The 10,671-nt window shown below is 51.5% G+C and overlaps 6 protein-coding genes across 6 annotated transcripts; 3 read left to right on the top strand and 3 right to left on the bottom strand.

The window, feature by feature from the left end:
• Positions 1-215: 215 nt before the first annotated feature.
• On the top strand, positions 216-1,958 carry SAICODRAFT_9867 (uncharacterized protein; the record flags this gene model as incomplete). Its single annotated transcript, XM_019172164.1, has 2 exons — positions 216-461; positions 519-1,958. The coding sequence occupies 2 exons, from the start codon at positions 216-218 to the stop codon at positions 1,956-1,958; spliced, it is 1,686 nt and encodes a 561-aa protein (XP_019021712.1).
• A 1,001-nt stretch (positions 1,959-2,959) lies between these two features.
• Positions 2,960-3,475, top strand: SAICODRAFT_9866 (uncharacterized protein; the record flags this gene model as incomplete). The annotated part of the gene is made up of 1 exon (XM_019172163.1): positions 2,960-3,475. The coding sequence occupies one exon, from the start codon at positions 2,960-2,962 to the stop codon at positions 3,473-3,475; it is 516 nt and encodes a 171-aa protein (XP_019021711.1).
• Positions 3,476-3,609: 134 nt separating this feature from the next.
• Positions 3,610-3,971, top strand: SAICODRAFT_31878 (uncharacterized protein). The gene is given in 2 exon segments (XM_019168038.1): positions 3,610-3,696; positions 3,709-3,971. The coding sequence occupies 2 exon segments, from the start codon at positions 3,619-3,621 to the stop codon at positions 3,826-3,828; spliced, it is 198 nt and encodes a 65-aa protein (XP_019021710.1). The 5' UTR covers positions 3,610-3,618; the 3' UTR covers positions 3,829-3,971.
• On the bottom strand, positions 3,871-4,300 carry SAICODRAFT_31877 (uncharacterized protein; the record flags this gene model as incomplete). Its single annotated transcript, XM_019168037.1, has 1 exon — positions 3,871-4,300. One exon carries the CDS (start codon positions 4,298-4,300, stop codon positions 4,016-4,018), a length of 285 nt encoding a protein of 94 aa, XP_019021709.1. The 3' UTR covers positions 3,871-4,015.
• Positions 4,301-6,068: 1,768 nt separating this feature from the next.
• SAICODRAFT_97047 (uncharacterized protein) lies at positions 6,069-7,202 on the bottom strand. Its single transcript, XM_019172081.1, has 2 exons — positions 6,946-7,202; positions 6,069-6,886 (listed from the first exon to the last, which is right to left on the bottom strand). Exons 1-2 carry the CDS (start codon positions 7,131-7,133, stop codon positions 6,115-6,117), a joined length of 960 nt encoding a protein of 319 aa, XP_019021708.1. The 5' UTR covers positions 7,134-7,202; the 3' UTR covers positions 6,069-6,114.
• A 171-nt stretch (positions 7,203-7,373) lies between these two features.
• Positions 7,374-10,591, bottom strand: SAICODRAFT_73368 (uncharacterized protein). Its single transcript, XM_019170849.1, has 4 exons — positions 10,136-10,591; positions 9,963-10,085; positions 9,107-9,909; positions 7,374-9,056 (listed from the first exon to the last, which is right to left on the bottom strand). Exons 1-4 carry the CDS (start codon positions 10,233-10,235, stop codon positions 7,440-7,442), a joined length of 2,643 nt encoding a protein of 880 aa, XP_019021707.1. The 5' UTR covers positions 10,236-10,591; the 3' UTR covers positions 7,374-7,439.
• Positions 10,592-10,671: the final 80 nt, after the last annotated feature.

Here is a 10,671-nt window from a genome sequence, read left to right as displayed (position 1 = left end):
GGGGGGGGGGGAGCGAAATTGCAGGGTGGGCGGACGTGGGGAAAATACATTGACAGCTCCAGCAACAGTTTTGATATGGCTCAATGAGAATACCTGGCTGGATTCATGAAGAGAGGAGTGCGTTCGGAAACGCTTCCGGGCCCGCCCTCTCGATATCGATAACGGGATCGTAACCAAACACCAACTCAGTCAAACAACATCTGAACTGAGCGGAGATGCCAGGCATGGACGGCGTGCAAGCAGCAGCGCAAGCTTCGGCACGGCCTGCTTCACGACAAGGAATCAATGGTCAACCCCGTGCGGCATCATCTCGTGCTTCAACAGTGGACCCTCGTGCTGGCCTTGCTCCTCGACATATCATTCCTTCAGGGACGCTGTACTCAGTTGAGCATCCCGCTTCCAAGATCACCAATATCGACAAAGCAATCAAAACATTGGGTGGGCAGAAAGGAATAGACAAGGTTTGCACGTTTTCAGTCGAAGCACCGATGTTTTTGGCTAACAAGATGGGCAAACAGTTTGTCTTTGCAACCGCAGAGGAAATTCACACAGAACCCCACGCACCAAACATGTCCATAAAACCCCTCCTCGAACTGCGCATGCGTCCAGACGACCACTACAGCCACCCCATCGCCGGCATTGACCAATCAGTCCAAAACATCCTCATCCGCATAACCCGCCGCAAACTCAAGTCCGCACCCCCCACCCAAAAAGGCGACATCCACAAAATCGAAGCAATCGGCGTAATCGAACGAACCGCCCGTTTCCGTGATCTCGCAGATTTCCAAATCTGCACCGGCGACTCACCCTTCCAACAAGACTTTGGTGCGCGAATGGAGTCGATGTCACTCGAGCGCATCATCTCCTACAAACCCCAACCAGACCCCGCAGACCTCGCTTCGGAACCCTGGGATATGCAACCACCGCCATTGTGGTCAAGAGATTACGTACCCGCGAACTACCATTACAAAGCCAACCCCGCCTCCATAAAATTCAAACCCCCCAACGGACCCGTACAAATCATCAACAAAAACCGCGCACCGAAACTCTTCAACATTACCGTCACTTACGACATCCCCAGTGTCCCCACCGAGCCCTCCCGCGCGCTCAAGAAGCCCTCGACGCTAGAAATGGCCGTCATCGCGAAACTGAGACAATTGTTCCGGGAAAGGCCGTTATGGACACGATGGGGACTGAGGAGGGAGATGGGAATGTATAATCCTGACTATCTACCGAGCCTGAAGAATTGTCTCGCACACGTCTGCTACATCTGGAAATCTGGACCATGGCGAGATACGTACTGCGCATACGGCATCGACCCCCGTACCTCTCCAGAATTTGCGAAATATCAGTGTTTGTTCTTCATGCTTGGCAGGAAGGCTGGGGTGTCGAATGTGAAGGTGGTCACGGAAGGCCGGAACGAATCCGGGAAAGGGTATCCGGATTACCGTTTTACTGGACACCAACTGTCCACGCCCGTCCGTGCTTACCAGGTCTGTGACGTCACGGATCCTTTGTTGAAAGATATCATTGAGCGCGGGGAGCGGGATTTGAGGGAGACGCTGAGGGAGAGGAGTGGCTGGTTCAGGGGCGGAGTCTGGAAAAAGGTGAGGAGAATCATGAGGGCGAAACTGGTTGCGCTCAATGGTGACCCACCGCGGGTTATGAGTGATGCGGAGTTCCTTACTGAGTTGAATGCACCGGAGGAAGATGACGAAGAATCTGTCGATCCTGAAGAAGAAGCCGATGCCGAAGGCGATGATGATGAGGAGGAAGAGGAAGGAGAAAACGGTGAAGAAGGAGGAACGAAAACGAGGAAGAAGTTGGATGAGAGGGTAAATGAGTTAATGAGGAGTTTGGGCATGATGGAGCAGAGCCAGGAACTGCAGGATTCGGAGGAGCCGACAAGGGAGGGGGAGTTGGAGGATGAGTTTGCGTTGTTGGAGGATGATGGGTAAACGACACCCTCGGAAATCTGATACTATCATGATATTCACAAAATGCTAGGACTCGTCCTTGTCCGTACTCCCCGCTACCTGGAGAGCTTTAAGTTGGACAATGGCGCACCGAAAATGCAATCATAGTGGCAGGCGGCACAGTCTGTCTTGACTACGTTACAGGAGGAGATGACCATGGTACCAGTGGTGGATGTCGATGTCGCTGCGGGTTGTTGCGTCATGGTTGGGCCCGGATGCGCGTGAGGTGCTACTGATTATGAGTGTATGGATCTGGCAAGGTCGAACAGACGTATCGGAGACTTTTTGTCATGCGGAATGGTTGGAGAGAGTACTGTATATGAGTGCTTTCTGTCATTGATACTGCTGTGTGCAAAATTCTTGACGCGGCGCATTTTACCGCCTATCTGCGCGGGGATAGTTTCATGAACCCCCCCATCTTCATAGACAAGGCTTGGGAGGGCGATTTCAGGGTAGAAGTCGATAGATCAGACTCTTAGGAATCGATAGATGTCCTCAAAACGCGTGTAGTACCGTTTCTCATAGAGTTGTGACATTGGGGGTAGTCAATCCTCTACAAAATTTACAGCGAATCAGATTATAATCCAGAGGATAATACGCTAAGGTCTGACAAACCCTTACAAAACATAGACGGATTATTTTTTCAGTAGGCGGTTAGCTCCCGCTCACGTGCAGCATGCAATGCACGGTCCACCGTGCATAAAACCGCAACTCCAAAACGCGACGCATAACGAACAACCCAATGAATCCAGGCTGGTTTTCGACCGGATTACCGGTCCCTACGACCAATTATGGTGGTCCGCTTACACCGGCACCCTCACATTACGCGCAGCAGCCAGGAACCCCTGTTTCCCTACCCCAATCCACACTCCCGCCCTTGATAAACATACCAAGCCCAGCCATACCAGCCAACTCAGCCTCTGGACGCATCAAATGGAAGGGCCATCGTGAAAACAAGCTCGCTGAATGCTATATTCGTGACCATGAGGCTTATGACTCTTATCGCAATCCAACCATCAAAAAAAGGGTTGGGGACGGACTTGCTGGCTATGGGACTGGAACCCTACCCTAAGGTCAAAAATTGTATCCAGCACTTCGCTATGCAGTTCAAAAAGGCTTATGCGCATGAGAACTCGACCGGTTCAGGTGACACCGAGCATCAAACCCTTATTGAACAATGCCTCGAGATCTGCCCTTGGTATGATGAATTCAAGGCAATCTTTGGAACCCGACCCAAGGTCACACCTATCAGTGGCATCACTTCTACAGGCTTTACAGTGTTTCCCAATTCCCAGGGTGGTACCAGTTCTGGCGCAGAAAATGACGAAGACGGTGACTCGGGTGAAGGCTCCAAGGATGATTCAGGCAGCCAGAATGAGTCCCAACCAGTCAACATCACTCGAAAACACAATGCACCTACTCCCCAGCCCAAAGGGAGTGCCAAGAAGTCGAACAGTTACTGGACCAGAAGGAAACAGCCGCAGCTCTGCGCCGTATGAAGCAAGAGGCTTATATTGCTTCACTCGAAAGAGAGAAGGAGAAATACAGGTCCCGCCGAGCAGCGACGGAAGCAGAGACCAGTGGGAGGATCATCTCTCTGCGCATAGAAAAGGAGCATGAGTTTAGGATGAAGCAGCTTCAGATGTATTCAGAGCTCAAGTTACATGAACAAGGCATCACACTGGCAGATTATATGAACTCCTTGGGCCTTTCGACAATGGCGAAAACTAAGGCGGCGAAAACCAAGGTTTCGCCCATGCAGAACTCCATGAAAGCGATTGATGACGACGATTGCCTCGAGATATCCTCGGACTATGAGCCTTTAGAGTCTCCTTCCATTCGCCGTGGATAATACCCCATGCCCGAGGAATTATTCCCGTCCGAAGGGTTTTTCCCACGGTTTTTGAGGAGTACGGAGTTGGTTGGGTTGTCGATGTTTGGTTGGTGAATGCTTAGACTGCTGTAAATAGGTAAATTGACGATAGAGGATTGAAATATAAGTGTAAATACTGCATTTGGTGTGTTCATTTCCCATGCGCTCAGTGGTCAGCTCGATTCCCAACCTTTGTATCAAAAGTCTCCATATCCTCACGGTATTTGCTGAAAAGGTCAGTACGGCACATTCGAGGGCGCGCTCGAGCGCGGTTTCGATCTAAATGCGCACGTATATCATCGGGGTGATCTCCCTCGAGGTCCACGTTTACATTTACCAACCATGATTCGTCAATGTCCGCGGATTCGCGGAGATTGAGTATATTGGCCAGGACAATGCAAGATGCGATCCATCGAAACAGACCTTCATTGGTTCCTTCAGAAACGGTCATGGGAAGGCACTGTAACGACCCGAAACGAGCTTTCAACTCTCCAATGGTATGCTCAACCGTGACCCTTATATGGGAAACTTCACGGTTGAATCCAGCTTTCTGGGCCGTGTAACCTTGATTCTGCTTGAAGGGGGTGACAACTGACATGGTATTGCTGTATGCTGAGTCCGCAAGCAGGTATTCGGTGGGACCGAAGTATGCCTCTGGATCTAGGTGCAGCGGTAAATCCTTGTAGGCAGTTGAATCATGTTGGGAACCAGGTAGAGAACAATTAAAATGTCTTATAAGACGCTGATCATCACAAACAATGGTTGCCTGAAGGCCGTACTGAATAACATGGGTAAGCCGTTGCCGTTAAATGCTTGATAAGGTTCTATAGAGTGACCTACCTGCTTTTTGCGCTGACAGAGGTAGTCCAGACGTCGCCGTTTGTCGAGTTTTGGCATCCAGGCAAAGGGAAACAGGGTCCCATCGACAATACCGACTACTCCCTCAAACAACCCAGCGCTGGATTACTCGATCCTTTTTGCAATAGTCTCCCGCTCGTTGGGGTTCGGCCATTTGACGTAATCTTCGTATAATGATGATAAAGCAAGGCAAACACGTCGAGTGAACACGGTTAGGGTGCCCTTACCGATTCCAAACAAGTCAGCCGTTTTCGACAATGATGAACTAGTAGAACCTTGTGTGCCGAATCGAAAGAGGATACAAGCCAGCTGATACCTTACTGATGCTTGTTCACAAGCACTGTTGTTGTAGAACACCGGGTTGGTCTCGATCAGACCGAGGACGAAATGAAAATCTTCTCGATTCATTCTGTAGTACGAGCATTCGTCGAGGTCAAGTTGATCCGTAGCAGCATTTTCTAAGCTATTGAAATGGTCCGAGATTGACGGTGGGCTAGACGGCAATTCAGCGTCTCTGGACTGTCGATAACGAATGATTGCGTTGTGCAGTTGTCGTTTGAGGCTCTTTTGAGGCATTTGGGAATGGTAAGTAAATATCCATGGTGGTGAGTCTCCCTCGAGGCAGCTACGCAGATCATGCGCAGACCCTGAGTGATATCTGCATGAATTTCCTAATTGGGCGCATCCGCTCGCCCGTAGGCGATTATTTTTTAAGCGATTAATTTTTACGACCCTGCTCGTCGTTCTGGTATAAAAGTAATCGATGTTTATGCATAGTAGCCATGGCAACCGCGCGATTAAAACTTAAGCGATTATTTTTTGTAGAGGATTGACTACCCCCATTCAGCGTCCCAATCATGAACGGGTCCTGATCATTCCACACCCCTAAATCTTCATTTCACACCCCGGCGCACTCACAATTTCAAAGATATCTCAACAGCCATTGAACTTGGGAATACGGTAAGAGCGTAGAGAGATAGAGAGTAACTTTGTGAATATCCTGATACCTTTGACTCGCAGATTTCACTCCACCAGCTGCTGTACTCTGCCAAATACTGCTGAGATGTGATGTGCAGATTTATGCATATATGCGCTGTGCCACACCAGCCGCAGCGCCGGGCTGAGAGGTGAGAAACAGTTGGTATCTTCTCCCAGGAACCTTCAAATCCGAATTTGAAGGTGGGAACGGATTCAGGGGACTTTTATCAGTCTATACAATCTCTACCCTCCGAGATCCGATTTGCGGTTGGCGAGATATCCTGAGTTTTTTGTTGGCGCTGGGGTGTGAAATGAAGAAAATGGGGTGTGGAATGATCAAGACCCATCATGAACCGCTAATCATACAAAAGAGATGACATCATCACCTCAAACAATCAAACTCCAGTGTCGCGTGAGCCCTGTATCCTTCTATGCCCTCGTCGACACCATATCATCCTCCACAGGATCTTCGGTGCTAGTCCTGAGACTGACACCTTCCACACTCTCCTCCTCATCCCTATACCTCCCCACAAACGGATTTGCCCCATCACCTCCCTCCACACCCCCATCCACAGAATCTCTATACGCATCCTCAACAGTCCTCCCCTCCACATCCGCCCTCGCCTTGGCTTCTTGCTCCAACTCGGCCGCACGGTGCGATGTCCGCTTGTAAATAATATACCCCGTGAGCGACCCCATGAGTGACCCAACCACAATGGACGCGTAATTGATCATCTTCGTCTTATCATCCGCCTCCGGTTCCGCTGCCAAATGCGCCAACCTACTCCCAATGAAAACATGGATGAGGTACTTGGGCGAGGAGACCAGCGTCGCGATCGCAAAGTGTTTCGCGGACACGGTCGGCACGGTACTCATCGCCCCATTACTCAAACTAAACGGAAATGGACACCACCGGATCAAACACAACAATCTCAACCCCTCATGTTCCAACACCGCACAAAGCGCCATGAACCTCCTATCGCTCCCCGCCTGTTTGGTCATCCAGTTTCGGAAGAACGCACGACAGATGAGGAATGCGAGGGTTGAGCCGAGGGTTAGGGCGGGGACGACGAGGAACCAAGCATAGGGGAAGCCGTAGAGGAAGCCGGCGAAGGTTAGGGTTGAGGAGAAGCCGAGGAGTGGGGGAAATGACGCGATCACGATTAATACGAATGGGATGATCCAGCCGAAAGGGTGCTCTCTGTTGCATTCACTCGGTTAATAAATTGGAAAAAGAGAAAGGACACAAGGACAACATACCTGATTCGCTGTCCATAAGGCTCGATAAATGCCAAGATCTCCTTATTCCAGACCAAGAACGAGACGGTCAACGTCGCTGCCGTACCAAAGAACAACGCGAAGAAGATCCGTTGTTTCCAGTTCATGGCACGTATGGGACTCAGAAGTCCCACTACCAAAGACTGTATCCGAGCGGTAGTCGTGGCCATGAAGCGGCCGGTCTTGGCGGTTAGGGAGGGTGAATGCTGTTGATCAGCGTCGTCGGGAGGTAATGTGAGAGGCATATTGCTGGACGCAGCGTTACTCGTTGTTGTTGGTTGGTCAGATCAAATGGACAGAACGAAGGATTGGTGGTTGGTGGTGAAGCCGGCCTTCCCGGAAGCGGCACATGGAGGCTCTGGGGCCGACGGCTATACCGGTATCATGTACGGTGACGAGAAATGAACGCGCAGGGGGCAAATTAATAGTGGTATAGATGATATGCTGACCTCAAAAGAAAACTCCATACTCCAAGTTTATGTCCCGTGGCAACACCCTCCACAATCGTCCTTGTCTTTCCCTGCAATAGTTGCCTTCGTCCTCGTCCACTGATCAAACATCCCCTTCTTCCCCCCTCCTCCTGTGCCCATATCCTTCCCAGTCCCGACCTGTAACTTACCCTCCGTTCCCTGCTTAACACCCAAATCAACAAGCGGAACCATACTCGGCCTCCCATGCGCACACTGAAACGGAAACGCACACCCCGCCAATGCCTCCACCAAGACCCTGCATTCCTCGGTAGTCAAGGGATCGTTGAACATGATCGCACTTCGGCAAGCGCGGGAGTTGATCATTTCGATCATTTTTGGCGGACAGGTGCGAATGCGGGTCAACCAATCCTCGGAGCTGGAAGTGGAGGTGGGCGGAGGTGGGCGGAGCGGGCGACCAGATGATTCGAGGGAGTAGAGATAGTCTCGGACGAGGTCTTGCAATAACCGGGGTTCCGCGACACATCTCTCCGCAATCAACGGCGGAAGATGCGTACACACAACCTCCACATGCTCTTCCTCGTCTTTCACCCCTTTACCCTCCAAGATGACTCCCCACCACGCCAACCTCTCCCTCCACACCCCCAACACCCTCCCCTCCCTCCCACTCAGCCTCACCACCACCCGTTTATTCAAAATCACCCTCCTCACCCCCTCTTGATCGGAATCAAGCTGGCATAGTTCCGTAAAGAACCGCTCAACACGAACCCTCTCATCCGCCGCATGTTGGTCAATAATAACCAAGACATCCTCACCCTCCACCTCGACCCCATCCTCAGCCTTCATCTTCACGAGTATGAACTTCCGATCAACCTGCGCAACAACCACACAGCTCGCCAACGCCTTCTTCGTGAGTCGAAATCCATTCTTCGAACTCGACGTATTGGCCGAGAAATAGCGGGATATCTCGACATGTGAAGATCGTGTCTCGACCACGGCTGCGGATGAAAGTTGTGGGATCGCGAGCTCGGTGTTGCCGAAGACGGGGTTTTGCCAGCGTGCGACGAGGGTCTCCGCAAAACCTCTTCCAGCACTACCGCCTGTTCGACGGAGACTGCTTCTATCCACTTTGACTCCCGTCGCGAAGGACGGGTTTGCCGAGGATGCTGTAAGCGGTCTTGAGGTGGATGTTGTTGGCCGTGAAGATGGTGGGCGTGCGGTACCCGGACGGGAGCTATACGTGTTTCCCGTCCGCGTATCCAATAAATACTTCTTGTTTGTCATCGGATCGACCCAATCCACCAATTCCATTCCCATTTTCGGCCCCTCACCCCCCGTCGTATTGTCGTCCCCGTTGCAGTTGATGATCGCACTCCCAGTCGGATGCGCGACGACCTCGACCGCATTCGTTTTGTTGATTGCGGGTTTGAACAGTGTCCTGCCTCGAAGCTCGTTATCATCCATCCGCGCTGCTCGGATCTTAGATGGGCGTTCCAACTCCGGTAGCTTCGAGAAACCACCACGTTTCCGTGGTATACGGAACGGATCGACAATCTCGTCCACCTCGCCCACCATTGCCTGATCCCTTTCTGCTGAAACTAAGTTGAGTGATGCGAGGAATCCTTTCACCATCGATGCAAGAAGTGTGGTGATGAGTGGAAGTCGCTGTATGAACAGAAATCAGCATTGATTATTGAAGGAGCAAACAAACACACCTCAGTCTCGACAACGCTCTTACTCGGATCCAGACAAACATCATAAGCCGATAACGCACAGGTAATCTTAATCACATACACAGGATGCCGATCCACATTCTTCCTCGGACTTTTCCTGACAGCCGGGGCATCGAAATCACGTTCGCCAGCATCGTCTTCGTCGGTTCCGTGAACAGCGAAAGACGAGTTTGCGAAGAGCTTTGAGACTGTGCGGTGGAGGTCGCAGGGTTGTAGGAGACGGTCGTTGAGGTAGATGTACTGATGCTGTTTCGAGCCGTGACCATTTAGTCCCATGACACCACGCATACTGACTCCGCCTGCGCTCGCTTCAAGATTCCGCCACTCACGCACCAAATCTCTGCCATATGCTTGTCTAAGCATCGTTATCTCATTATTATCCTTCCTCTTCCTCTTCAGCGAGAGAATCTTCGCACCAGTCTCATCCCTCAAAGTGAAAGCAACATCCGGCTTTGCCACCGTAAGTCCAACAACAGCCCTCCTAACCTCCCCTAACTCATCAACCCCCGCCAACCTCCTCGCCTTCCTCCTCACCGGCAACGTCGAAAACAAATCATGAACACTTACAACCGTCCCCTGACCCTGCAAACTCTCATTCTCGCTCGCGCGGCCAGAGAAAATCCGGGATGAGGATTGGAGACGAACGGTGTGGGTTGAGCGGTAGGTTGTGTGCCGGGATGTGATTGTTAGGAGGGAGATTGCGGCGATGGAGGCGAGGGCTTCGCCGCGGAAGCCGAAGGAGGAGATGGAGGAGAGGTCGTTGAAGCCCCGAAGTTTTGAGGTGGCTTTATGCAGGTTATGTCAGTGAGCAGGATTCTAAGGATCGCAGATGACATACCGTATCGCTGCCCGATCTTGTCCATATCCTCCGGTAGAATACCCGTGCCATTGTCCGCAACCGTCACAGAACTCCGCGATAGGGAAACTGTGACGTCAACACTCGTAGCACCCGCATCAATACCTGGCCGAATCAATCAGCATACATCTCCGACAAGAAGAACAACCACATACTATTCTGCGCAAGCTCCGACACACACTGCGCCAACGACGTGATATTCACCGAAGATCGTAGATGCTGAACAGTCGCATCAGGCAAGAAATTTATCGACATGCCGGGTCCATCGATCGCAGTTCACTGGTCGTCAATGCTCTTTGCGTTCGGACCCTTTGGTGTTTTGTTTGTTGGATTTTAAGGTTGGGCGCTGCAGTAGGACAGGGGGGGGTTTGGGGTGGGTGCGTCCCGGCAGCTGCGTGATGACAATGGACATGCTCGAGTCTGGGAGGCGACCTTTGACAATTGGAAATACCAACGTTCCAGTGATACACCATGAGTGATACGAATAAGGAAGGTAGACCGAAGCCCGCTGCGATGGCTAGAGAATGCCAGTGCTGAGATCGAGGCCTACAGTCCAAACCGTGTTCAACAACACCCTCTCAACCGACAAACCAGCCGAAACACCGGGTGCTCCGTCTGGATCATCAGGGCCGAGTACTGTGTTCAACACTAGCTTGTCGACGGAGACGCCTGAGGACAAGAAGGCTGCGGA

The sequence above is a fragment of the Saitoella complicata genome (assembly GCF_001661265.1).
Source record: "Saitoella complicata NRRL Y-17804 unplaced genomic scaffold SAICOscaffold_25, whole genome shotgun sequence".
Classification (NCBI taxonomy): Eukaryota; Fungi; Ascomycota; class Saitoellomycetes; order Saitoellales; family Saitoellaceae; genus Saitoella; species Saitoella complicata.
Note: the sequence above shows the minus strand (reverse complement) of the source record. Positions and strands in the feature narration are given on the sequence as shown.

Coding starts and splice junctions, on each gene's coding strand:
- SAICODRAFT_31878 (XM_019168038.1), top strand. CDS start 3,619: ATGTATTCAGAGCTCAAGTTACATGAACAAGGCATCACACTGGCAGAT.
- SAICODRAFT_97047 (XM_019172081.1), bottom strand. CDS start 7,133: ATGGCCACGACTACCGCTCGGATACAGTCTTTGGTAGTGGGACTTCTG. Junction 6,887..6,945: donor CCTTATGGACAGCGAATCAG/GTATGTTGTCCT, acceptor TGAATGCAACAG/AGAGCACCCTTTCGGCTGGA.
- SAICODRAFT_73368 (XM_019170849.1), bottom strand. CDS start 10,235: ATGTCGATAAATTTCTTGCCTGATGCGACTGTTCAGCATCTACGATCT. Junction 10,086..10,135: donor GTCGGAGCTTGCGCAGAATA/GTATGTGGTTGT, acceptor TGATTCGGCCAG/GTATTGATGCGGGTGCTACG. Junction 9,057..9,106: donor AGAGCGTTGTCGAGACTGAG/GTGTGTTTGTTT, acceptor CTGTTCATACAG/CGACTTCCACTCATCACCAC.